Consider the following 13154-nt stretch of genomic DNA (forward strand, 5'->3'; position numbering starts at 1 on the left):
AAAAAAAAAAAAAAGTAGAAGGCAAAGAATTGAACATACTGACATACTGATTGTTTGAAAAGAAATTTAGAACTCATATCTAACAATTTTTTAGGGTTTCTTTAGTATTCTGGACAGAGGACAAAATCTCATTCTCACAAGCATGGTGGATTCATTTGCTTTCCTCCTCCAAGCACTTTTCCATGTGGGGGCGTTCAATGTAGGTTTATAAACTGGTTTTTGTTTGTTTGTTTGTTTGTTTGAGACAGTGTCTTGCTCTATTGCCCAGGATGGAGTGCAGTGGTGCAATCTCGGCTCACTGCAACCTCCACCTCTCGGGTTCAAGCAATTCTCCTTCCTCAGCCTCCCGAGTAGCTGGGATTACAGGTGTGCACCACCACGCCCGGCTAATTTTTTTGTATTTTTAGTAGAGACGGGGTTTCACCATATTGGCCAGGCTGGTTTCTAACTCCTGACGTTGTGATCCGCCCACCTCGGCCTCCCAAAGTGCTAGGATTACAGGCATGAACCACTGCGCCCGGCCCGGTTTACAAACTTTTGTTCTTGTGATTTTTTTTTTTTTTTAATGATTAATGACTAAACACTACCGTGCGCAAAAGAAAAAGCTTGAGCAAATTAGGGCAAATCCTTCCTTCTTACCGCAAAAAAAAGAACCCCCGCCTCCGACCATGAAAGAAACCTTTTCATTCTGTAAATCAGTATTTAGACAAGTGAAATCTTGTTTTTGAAAGTGGCATTGGCTCTTTCCCATTGGTGGGTTAATTAACCAATTAGCATTTAAACTGGGAAAGTGGCTTCTCCTTCTAAGCCCCAGGAATCCTTTTCCCTCCCAGAGTGGCCTTTCTAGTTCCTTCCCCATTTAGGAAATCATTCTCCCTTTCCTCCATCCCTCCTCTCATCCCCTTTTCCTTCTCCGGACTTAAGTCACTCCTCCTACCTCACCAGGGCCAAATTACAAATTTTCTTATATAAAACAAGAGGTTTTGATTCCTATGCTTCTGCATTTTATCTCACTAAAGCCCTAAGGGAAGGAAATTTTAAAAGTGTGGCTAATGGCTTAGAGTTGGAAATTGGAAGATACAGGACGGACAGAAATCAATATGTCAGTAAATTCTACTACACTAGCTAGAGATTTTGGGCAAGTCATTTATGCTGTCTAGGCCTCAGTTAATTTGTAAATAAAGGACCCAAGATAATCTCTGGGTTCTAACAAAATTCTTCTATAAAACAGTGGTCCCCAGCCTTTTGGTACGAGGGACTAGATTCGTGAAAGACAATTTTTCCAAAGATGGTGGGGCAGGGGGTACGTTTGGGGATGATCATCAAGCATTATTCTCCTAAGGAGCGTTCAACCTAGACCCTTTGCATGCACAGTTCACAATAGGGTTCGTGCTCCTGTGAGAATCGAATGCCTCTGCTGATCTGACAGGAGGCGGGGCTCAGGCAGTCATGCTTGCTCACCTGCTGCTCACCTCCTGCTGTACAGCTCCCTTCCTAAGAGGCCACAGGCTGCTACGGGTCCATGGCCCAGGGGTTGGGGACCCCTGCTATAAAGGATGTTCAGAAAAATCAGATCATAATTCGTTTACTACCAAGTAATAGCTCTTGTGCCCTTAACTTCCCACAGTGAAGACCGCTGGAGTAATTTGTATCAACGGAAAGAACAAAAAGCACAGTCAGTGGAAACTCCCGTCCCGCCCTTGGCTTTGTGTCCTCAGTCTAACAATGAGCAACTTGCAACAAATTTTGCTGTTCAGAGAAAAGGGAGAATGGAATTGTTACAATCTTTCTGTCACCCAGGCTGGAGTGCGGTGGTGTGATCTTCGCTCACTGCAACCTCTACTTCCTGAGTTCAAGCAATTCTGCTGCCTCAACCTCCTGAGTAGCTGGGATTACAGGCATGTGCCACCACGCCTGGTTAATTTTTGTATATTTAGTAGAGACAGGGTTTCACCATATTGGTCAGGCTGGTCTCGAACTCCTGACCTCATGATCCTCCCACCTCGGCCTCCCAAAGTGCTGGGATTACAGGCGTGAGCGGCCGGCCAAGAAACTGTTACAATCTTAAACAACATAATATCCTGAACATATTTGGCTTTTAAAGTATCATTAGATACACCACAATAGTAATAAAGGTTACCTTTGGGTTTTAAGATTAAACATGTTTTTAAAAATACTTCTTTCTGTATTTTCCAAACTTTTAACCATAAGATATTCCTTGACTTAGGATAGCGTTATGTCACAGTTAACCCATCATAAGTTCGAAAAATTGTAAGTCGAACCATAGTAAGTTGGGTACCATATGTACATGTATGCATATATGATATTAAAAATTATTAGACATCTTTAAAATTTATTTGACTTTTTAACATATTACTTTTATTTAATCACCTTGCTCAAGGAGCCTGTAAATTACATATTAATATTCTCTATTATGAAATAGGTCTTTCCATTGTGCAAATTAACGCATTGTAGGGGTTCTATTTTTTTTTTTATTTTTTTATTTTTTTTTGAGGTGGAGTCTTGCTGTGTCGCCCAGGCTGGAGTGCAGTGGCGCCATCTCGGCTCACTGCAAGCTCCGCCTCCTGGGTTGACGCCATTCTCCCGCTTCAGCCTCCCAGTAGCTGGGACTACAGGCGCCCGCCACCACGCCCGGCTAGTTTTTTGTATTTTTAGTAGAGATGGGGTTTCACCATGTTGGTTAGGCTAGTGGCAAACTCCTGACTTCAAGTGATCCGCCCGCCTCCACCTCCCAAAGTGCTGGGATTACAGGCCTGAGCCACCGCGCCCAGCTCCTTTCTCCTTTTTAAACATCACCAGCCTAGGTTCTTATTTCCACCGAATTCTCAGGCTAGTTGGGCTAGTAAGGGAGTCAGGTTACACGAGCCACAGAACAAGAAGAAGGATTGTTCTTTCTCTCCCTCTTCCACTTCATTCTCTCTCAGCCTCTCCCCACCTCAGTAGTTGGTCTTTTCTCCCCCTTCTTTTGAAAGCAGAGTCCATTATACAAATGGACCTGTCTACTTCTCCACATCCCTCTTGGGCCAAATTTTCTGCCATGGGCACATCTACCCCACCTTAGAATGTATATTAGACAATTTTGACATCTAGAATGTCTTGTGGCAGAAAAGGGTTTGGAAAGCATTGCTCCAAGTATCTTTGATTATAAACTGGACCTTTTCGCTGGGTAACCTGAGCAGTTGAGAGTGCTCTTTCTCCTGGCCTGGAGCAGTGGCTCACGCTGTAATCCCAGCACTTTGGAAGGCCGAGGTGGGCGGATCACCTGTGGTCAGGAGTTTGAGACCAGCCTGGTCAACAATGGCGAAACCCCGTTCTACTAAAAGTACAAAAATTAGCTGGGTGTGGTGGCATGAACCTGTAATCTTAGCTACTCAGGAGGCTGAGGCAAGAGAATTGCTTGAACCTGGGAGGCAGAGGTTGCAGTGAGCTGAGATCAAGCCAGTGCACTCCAGCCTGGGCCACAGAGCGAGACTCTGTCTCGAAAAAAGAAAAAATAAATAAATAGATAAATAAAATTTAAAAAAATTAAAAAAGAGTGCTCTCTCTCCTGAATTGCTGACTCGAGGACTCTCTCAGCCTGTTTTATCATTTGGAAGGTGGGAATAATATATCTGCTTCATACACATCTTTTGAAGATTAAATAAAATGTCTGAAGTATCAGTGATTCTCATTATTCAAGTATTTGTTTTTTAAGTCACAGTTGCAAGGTTATATACAGAAGCAGAGGTTTTTATAACAGAAAAATATACACTTAATATACTGACCTCTTACAAAAATAGTCCGCTCAAGCATCCCTCTATGTATCATTAACATCTATTTCCTTCTACCCAGCTAAAATAGCTTATTAATAATTCTTGAATGTCACAAGATAATACAGAATAAATCAGATAATACATTAAAATGCACCTGATAATCAACATGCACCAGATAGTAGATACAGTATACATCAGGTAATACAGTACAAATTCAATGAAAGTTTAGTGTTGCAAAGGTAAAATGTAAATAATGTCCTAATGTGCTCCCATACTGCTTAAAACTGTTATTATAAATTGCATTTTATTATAAATGTATAAAGAATTATGTAATAGGCCAGGCATGGTGGCTCATGCCTGTAATTCCAGGTCTTTGGGAGGCTGAGGCAGGAGAATCACTTGAGGTTAGGAGTTCCAGACCAGCCTGGCCAACATGGTGAAACCCTGTCTCTACTAAAAATATAAAAATTAGCCAGGTGTGGTGGTGCACACCTGTAATCCCAGCTACTCCAGAGGCTGAGGCAAAAGAATCACTTGAAACCAGGAGGCGGAGGTTGCAGTGACTCGAGATCGAGCAACTGCATCCAGCCTAGGTGACAGAGCAAGACTTTGTCACAGAAAAAAAAAAAAAAAAAATTCTCAATCACCTAGATTGAGAAATAGAACATTACCAAAATAGACAAAGCCCCACTATGTCCCCTTCCACATCACATTCACTTTATCTCCTCAAAAGGAAAGTGCTATTTTGAATTTGGTATTAATTACTTCCTTACATTTCTTCCTACTCATATCATGTCCCTTATACATATAATATATACACATGCCTATACCTACATAGCAATGGTTTACATTTTGATTTTTGCATTGTCAATGTAGAACTTTTAACCTTAAAAATATGCTTCATACAGCCAGGCGTGGTGGCTCATGCCTGTAATCCTGGCACTTTGGGAGGCCAAAGTGGGCAGATCACGAGGTCAGGAGTTCCAGACCAGCCTGACCAACATGGTGAAACCCCAACTCTACTAAAAATACAAAAAAAATTAGCTGGGCGTGGTGGTGCGTGCCTGTGGTCCCAGCTACTCAGGAGGCTGAGGTAGGAGAATCGCTTGAACTCGGGAGGCAGAAGTTGCAGTGAGCCAAGATCGCACCATTGCACTCCAGCCTGGGCGACAGAGTGAGACTCCGTTTAAAAAAAAAAAAAGGCCGGGCGCGGTGGCTCAAGCCTGTAATCCCAGCACTTTGGGAGGCCGAGACGGGCGGATCACGAGGTCAGGAGATCGAGACCATCCTGGCTAACACGGTGAAACCCCGTCTCTACTAAAAATACAAAAAACTATCCGGGTGTGGTGGTGCGTGCCTGTGGTCCCAGCTACTCAGGAGGCTGAGGTAGGAGAATCGCTTGAACTCGGGAGGCAGAAGTTGCAGTGAGCCAAGATCGCGCCATTGCACTCCAGCCTGGGCGACAGAGCGAGACTCCATCTCAAAAAAAAAAAAAAAAAAAAAAAAAAAAAAAAAAAAAAAAAAAAAAGGGCCCCCGCGGTGGCTCAAGCCTGTAATCCCAGCACTTTGGGAGGCCGAGACGGGCGGATCACGAGGTCAGGAGATTGAGACCATCCTGGCTAACACGGTGAAACCCCGTCTCTACTAAAAATACAAAAAACTATCCGGGTGAGGTGGCGGGCGCCTGTAGTCCCAGCTACTCTGGAGGCTGAGGCAGGAGAATGGCGTGAACCCAGGAGGCGGAGCTTGCAGTGAGCTGAGATCCGGCCACTGCACTCCAGCCTGGGCGACAGAGCGAGACTCCATCTCAAAAAAAAAAAAAAAAAAGCATCATACAAACATGAAATGGGCACATGTCTGGCCGGGTGCGGTGGCTCATGCCTGTAATCCCAGCACTTTGGGAGGCCAAGGTGGGCAATCACTTAAGGCCAGGAGTTTGAGACCAGCCTGGTCAACATGGTGAAACCCCATCTCTACTAAAAATACAAAAATTAGCCAGGCATGGTAGCGTGCACTTGTAGGCCCAGCTACTTGGGAGGCTGAGGCACAAGAATCACTTGATCCCAGGAAGCAGAGGTTGCAGTGAGCCAAGATTGTGCCACGCACTCCTGCCTGGGCAACAGAGTGATACTCTGTCTCAAACATAAAAAAATAAAAAGAAAGAAAAGAAAAAGAAAAAAGAAATGGGCACATGTCAAATGTTAATTTGACTATTTAACTTATTAATGAAGGAAGCAGCAGGGTGTTAGAGCTGGGTCAAAGGAGTATAAGAGAGACTGGAGTGCTTACAGTCAAGGACAGACAGAATGCTGAAAGATTATGGAATTAGATATAAGTTAGTTAATATTCGAAAAGGCGACTAAACTGTAAATTTTGCCATTATCTTTTCTAACAGACCAAAATAATTTACATCTCTACTAGACAAACATTTGCCACTTTTCATTCCATAATTTACAGGTAATTTCATGGAGTCAGGCCCTAATCAATAGTAAATAGTAAAGACAACAAAGGATCTCTTCCTTAGACCTTGAAGTGAACTTTGGGTCAACCTCTCAGACAATAATTTAGTATGACATTGAAAGGACATGCAAGCCTGGGCAGCAAAGTGAGACCCTGCCTCTACAAAAAAATTAAAAATTAGCTGGGCATGGTGAGCCTGTAGTCCCAGCTACTCAGGAGGCTAAGGTGAAAATAGCACTTGAGCCCAGGAGTTCGAGGCTATAGTGAGCTATGATCATGCCACTGCACTCTGGCCTGGGTAACAAAACGAGAACCTGTCTTGGAAAAAGAAAAAAAAAAGAAAAGAAAAAGAAACGAAAGGAAATGCAGCCATTCTTTTGCCTTATTTCCAAGTTCTGGATAATTTTTCTTTCTTAACAATATAAATATGATTACTTATGTATTCTTTTGCAATGTGGCTTTTCACTCAGTGTAGTTTGCAAGGGTTAGCTGTGTGGATACGTGCTGCTCTAGTTCATTAATTCACTGTTGTATGTTGGTCTATGTAGGCATATCACAATTTATTTATTCATTCCCTAGCTGAAGTACATTTGCTTTCAAGGTTTTGCTATTATAAACACATCTCATACCTTTAATCAAATAATAATTTTGTCTCTTCAGTCAGCTTTGATTTACTTTGTTCTAATACTAAACATGCAACTGTAATTATAATTTCATTATTGATAAATATAAACTAATTTCCAAAACATCACGAATCTTTTTTTTTTTCACTATTTACTCCACACTTTTGGTCTTAATTTTAAGTAGCTTCACTATATGTGGTTCTTTTCCTCTTTTCCCATACTGATTACTGGTACTGGACATATATATCCAAAATCAAATAGTAGTATCCTTTTTAAGGGATAAATGGGATGTGATGTAGAAGGGGCATAGTAAGGACTTCATCTGTTTTGGCAAATTTTTTCTTAATATAGGTGGTAGGCATGTGGAATTTATGACAAAAAGTTCTGTCTCCAGCCCAGTTTCTGTTACATAAAACCATATAATTAACAGTTAAACTGGATCTGGTTTGACACAGATGTAGGTGATATTAATAATTACTCCAGAATAACAGACATAACTAAAAACTCCCACAGGCAAAAGGGGAAAATAGACAGTGTAAGGGCTGGGACGTAAGCCCATGTCACCCACCTCCAAGTTTCATGGACCTTTTCCTTCTCCACGTTACTTTATTCTTTGCTAGACTGTCCTGGCGTACCTGCTCTGCACACAGAATTAGACGAGGCCATCAGGTTGGTCAATGTATCCAATCAGCAGTACAGCCAGATTCTCCAGATGACCCGGAAGCACTTGGAGGACACCGCCTATCTGGTGGAAAAGATGAGAGGGCAATTTGGCTGGGTGTCTGAACTGGCAAACCAGACCCCAGAAACGGAGATCATCTTTAATTCAATACAGGTAAAGGCGAGACCCAAGAGCAGATACGGAGATGACATGTGCACACCTTGATTTCACTGTTAATTTACGTATGAATTGTATCTGAATTTGAAAACAAGCTGCAGGGGGTATTCATATTTCCATTGTGATTGCCTTCAGGCTGACTTGATTTAATGTAGTTCATGGTCTTTAGAAAACAAGAAACTCTATAAAGAAAATCAATTTAGGCCGGGTGTGGTGGCTCAAGCCTGTAATCCCAGCACTTTGGGAGGCCGAGACGGGTGGATCACGAGGTCAGGAGATCGAGACCATCCTGGCTAACATGGTGAAAACCCGTCTCTACTAAAAAATACAAAAAACTAGCCGGGCGAGGTGGCGGGCACCTGTAGTCCCAGCTGCTTGGGAGGCTGAGGCAGGAGAATGGCGTGAACCCGGTAAGCGGAGATTGCAGTGAGCTGAGATCCGGCCACTGCACTGCAGCCTGGGCGACAGAGCAAGACTCCGTCTCAAAAAAAAAAAAAAGAAAAGAAAATCAATTTAAAACACAAAATACTTTCTAATCTAGAAATGGCTAATTCTGCTTAGAGTTATAGGGCTATAACTGATAGAGGTAACCTTGAAGAAATCTGGCCAATGTCGTTTTTAAGAGAGAAGACTTACAAATAAAGCAATTTGAGTTCAAAATTTGACTCTGAAACTTACCAGCTGAGTAAGCTTGGGAAAGTACCCGAATCATTGTAGGCCTCAGTTTTCACCTGTAAAACGGGAACAATAACAGCTATCTTAACATGTACACCTATAAAGTGATTAGTATAGATTTCTTATACAAAACAAGAGCTCTGTAAATTATAGCTCTTATTAGTTGCTGACACAATAAAGCCACTGAGTTATCTTGAGAATTAAACATTTATATGTTACTCTTCACTTAAAAATGTATTGCCAGCTGGGCACGGTGGCTCGTGCCTATAATCCCAGCACTTTGGGAGGCCGAGGTGGGTGCATCACTTGAGGTCAGGAGTTTGAGACCAGCCTGGCTAACATGGCGAAACCCCATCTCTACCAAAAACATAAAACATTAGCCAAGTGTGATGGCACACACCTGTAATCCCAGCTACTCAGGAGGCTGAGGTAGGAGAATCGCTTGAACCTGGGAGGTGGGGGTTGCAGAGAGCGGAGATCGTGCCACTGCACTCCAGCCAGGGCAACAGAGTGAGAGTCTGTCTCAAAAACAAAAATAAGAACATATTGCCATCTTAAATTCTACCTATACCATGACTCCCAGGTTCAGTCAATAACTTTTTGCATAACACTCAAGTGACTTTTCTTCCTAAGACATCCCCCCTCCAACACACACACATTACCTTAATCTACAAACGCATCAGGCCAGTGATTCCTGATGAGGCTGGTATCGAGGGGTTCCCAAAAAGACCTGGATATAAAAATTACTGGGCAGAGCAATTGAAGATGCAATATTCTGTGTAGTATGTTATGTTGGTGCCCTATCCAGATCCCTGGGGATCCTTTTTACCAGCTCCTACTGGTGCTGGTGCTGCTGCTAACTGCTTATCTCTGAAACTTTCTCCCAAAGATTGCCCTTGGGGGCACTTATGCCCCAGAGTTTCCTGCAGGATCAGGCTGAGGCTAATGGTCATCTGAAGCCATATTCTTGCTTAGCTGCTTTCTCTTCTCTAGTTTGCTTTCCTCTCCCCTTAAAAGTCGCACGTGAGAGCACTACTTTATAAATCATTTCTGTCAGAATCTCAGGCACTGCTTCTAGGAAATTTGACTTACAGCATTCTGTAATCCAGCATTTCCCTCTTTCAAACTACAAAGCTGTGGATCATGCATGATTTGAGAAATAAGTATGGAAAGTCACAGCAAGCTCATTAAAAAACAAGGTTAAAAACCATGCAAAAAATAGAATAGGACAAAGCAGAAAATATTAGTATGTATTGCATTTCATAAGTCATATGCACATCATGGAATTTCATTTGCATTTTGCATGTGTATATGTGTGTAAGCACATATACATGTAGACATGTAGACATACGTAGACATGTAGACATACATGTAGACATACGTGTGTGTTTTGAGTCATGCTATCAAGTGTATTCATTACTACAGACCACAGTCAAAGAGTTTTGAAAGCCACTGTTCCAATCCCTGCCAGCTCTCTGATGCTGTAACTCCATTAGATCATACTCGAGGAAGGTAAAGTAATTCAATATATTTGATCATCCTCGTATATACAGACTTTCAGTTTAATGAGGAAAACATCTTGTCTTGAAGAATAAAACTTGAAGAAAAATTTTAGCAGTGCTTTCAACCTTTAGAAATCTACAGTTAATATTTAGTTGTTTTGCCGGGCGCGGTGGCTCAAGCCTGTAATCCCAGCACTTTGGGAGGCCGAGACGGGCGGATCACGAGGTCAGGAGATCGAGACCATCCTGGCTAACACAGTGAAACCCCGTCTCTACTAAAAATACAAAAACCAGCCGGGCGAGGTGGCGGGCGCCTGTAGTCCCAGCTACTCCGGAGGCTGAGGCAGGAGAATGGCGTAAACCCGGGAGGCCGAGCTTGCAGTGAGCTGAGATCCGGCCACTGCACTCCAGTCCAGGCGACAGAGCGAGACTCCACCTCAAAAAAAAAAAAAAAAAAATATTTAGTTGTTTTTACCATTGTATTTCCTATTCTGTGCTTCAATTTACTTCCATTCTAGTGTCTCTGAGTAACACTAACAGATTTATCTAAAATTCTTTATGCTGATAACAAAGGCATTTCTATATAAAAACCTCCACATAACATAAAATTATGGTTTTCAATTATACATTTTTATAACAATTATTACCACTAAAGAGCATTTACTAGGTGTCAGGCAATGTTCTAATAACTTTTTCCATATATCAGACCATTTAATACCTTCAGTGACCCTATAAGGGAAGTAGAATTCTTTCCCCAGTTTTTCAAATGAGGCACAAAGGAAGTTAAGCAACTTGTCTGAGCTCACACAGCTAGTAAATGGTAGAACTAGAATTCAAAGTCAAGCAGTATTTCTCTAGAACGAGTGAACGTAACCACTTTGCTAAACTGCCTGTGAAGTTACTTTTCTCAAAACAGCCCTTATTTCACCATGTAAAGAAAAATACAAACCCATAAAATAGCAAGTGCTGAAGAGAAGCCTTAGGAAAGAAATATGCAAAATCCAGCAAGTGAAAACGGTTATGGCCCCTGGCTGTATACTAGTTATGTAAGTGTTTACTTTACTATTATTTAAGCCAAACACAAATACTTTATGCAATTTTTATATATGTTATAGTCACAGAAAGAGAAGGGAAAATTTAAAAATCATTCTCTTAAGGTTACATCAAGTTGCCTATCAGTTCAGTTCCATTTAAATGATTCAAATCAAAGTCTATGCACTGGAGAATTCATTAAGAGAGTAACATACATGTTATTCATTAAGAGTAACATAAATTTTGCATTGATTCTTGCCAAAATCACACAAACAACCATACATTGTAAAGTTTTAGGAAAACTCAGTACAAAGCTTGGTGTGATGCAATAAAGTTTGTGGCACAGACAGTAATACTCAGCAAACATCCCACCTCCTGGCTCATATTTTCCAGCTCCCCTTGTGGTTAAACGTTGCCATGTGGCAAGTTCTGGCCAATGAAGCGTGAGCAAAACTGAAAAGGGTTCTTTGTAGACTGAGACAGTGAAGAGCCTGTGTGTGCTCATCTATTCTCTTTTTCTGCTGAGGGCACAAAGAAAGTCATGAATTCATCTGCTACAGCTATGAGATAATGTGCCTCTGCCTACCAGCCTCCTCAGTGTTTTCTGGTATGCAGCCCTTGTAACAGACACATAACACGAGCAAGAAATAAATCTTTGTTGCATGAAGCCCTAGGAATGCCGGGACTAATCTGTTACCTCAGCACAGCCTAGCCTATCCTGACTAAGCTGGTATTAAATTACTGTTGAACGTGTATTGGGATTTAGTAATCTTTTACTGTATAATCCTTCTTCTGTAGGTAGTTCCAAGGATTCATGAAGGAAATATTTCCAAACAAGATGAAACAGTGATGACAGACTTAAGCATTCTGCCTTCCTCTAATTTCACACTCAAGATCCCTCTTGAAGAAAGTGCTGAGGGTTCTAACTTCATTGGCTACGTACTAGCAAATGTTCTACAGCATTTTAAGGAACATTTTAAAACTTGGTAAGCAGAGTGCCTGGTTAGGAATGCCTTGTTGACAGGAATAGTTAATTCTCAAAAGGGAAAAACAAAACTTGTTTCAAAATACCTGGAAAATATGTTTAACCTCATTAATAAAGACATGAAAACAAACAAGATGGCATTTTCTGCCTATCAAATTTGCAAATTAAAAAAACCCCGGGAAATCCTGATAGGAACGTGATGAAATGGGGATTCTCATATATCATGTATTAGTGGGAACATACATTGGTTTTGCCTTTTTGAAAGCTATTTGATTATGCATATGAAGAGCCATAAAATTTCTTCTTGATACAATAATTCCACTTCTGAAATCAATCCTAAGGAATAAATCTAAATTTGATGAAAATTCTCCCTCCAAGATCTACATTTACAAAATTATTTAAAATATTAAAAATGTTAAACATAATCTTAATGTGTAAAAATGAGACAGTGTTTAAATAGATTATGGCTAAATACATTCGATACATTTTATGAAATGTTAAAAATATTCAAAAAATTTAAATAATGACTTGCTAACTACTTTAACAAGAGCTTTAATATAAGCCAGTCTTGGAGGTAATATTATTATCATCATTTTACCGAAAAAGATCCTGAGGCTCAACGTCCAAGGTCCAATGAACTACTCAGGTCGGAGGTGGTAGAGCAGAATGTGGAGCCAGGTCTCTCTCTGACTCCTTCATCACACTGTACTGCTTCCTGTTAAGATATTTGCTCAAAAAATGCAAGATATAAAAATCTGGGTAATATGATCAATCTTAAAGAATAATTACATTTTAAGTTACTCATAAGGGACCTTGTTAGTAGGTCACCATCAATGTGTAATTAAGCCAGATGTGACAGGATTTGCTGCCTCTCCCTTTGCTTCTGAATTCTGGAGGCCTTTTTTTTTTTTCTAGTTGTATCAGTCAAATGACCAACATCTTTTTAGCATCTACTAAGTTTAGATACAGGAACTAGGTACTGTGAAAGAGACAATGAAAAATTTGACAAGATCCTGTCCCCAAGGAGCTTCCTATCCAACACGGAGCACACGACAGATAGACAGACAGACACACAACCATAAAGCAAGGCAGGCTTTAGAGAGTGCACAGGAGCAGGCTCTGGGAGTTCGGGGGAGGGACGTTCACGTTCTGGTAGGGAAGAAACTTCTGAGCTGGATATATTCCCTTTCTCACCATCCTTCTAGCCCCTCTCTTCTTCTCCTTTCCCCTTTCCTCTTCTTCCTCCCACTCTCTCCTCTCCCTTTC

General features: G+C 41.3%; 1 protein-coding gene across 2 annotated transcripts in view; it reads left to right on the forward strand.

Moving 5' to 3' along the window:
- Positions 1 to 13154, forward strand: part of CLUL1 (clusterin-like 1 (retinal)) — a 72366-nt gene that overhangs the window by 55365 nt on the left and 3847 nt on the right. For both annotated transcript variants that reach the window (XM_011957782.1, XM_011957783.1), the window contains exons 7-8: positions 7477 to 7691; positions 11702 to 11889. In XM_011957782.1, coding sequence (XP_011813172.1) covers positions 7477 to 7691; positions 11702 to 11889 — 403 coding nt within the window. The remainder of the gene's footprint in view (positions 1 to 7476; positions 7692 to 11701; positions 11890 to 13154) is intronic.

The sequence above is a fragment of the Colobus angolensis genome, unplaced genomic scaffold, assembly GCF_000951035.1.
Source record: "Colobus angolensis palliatus isolate OR3802 unplaced genomic scaffold, Cang.pa_1.0 Scaffold45, whole genome shotgun sequence".
NCBI classification, from domain to species: Eukaryota; Metazoa; Chordata; class Mammalia; order Primates; family Cercopithecidae; genus Colobus; species Colobus angolensis.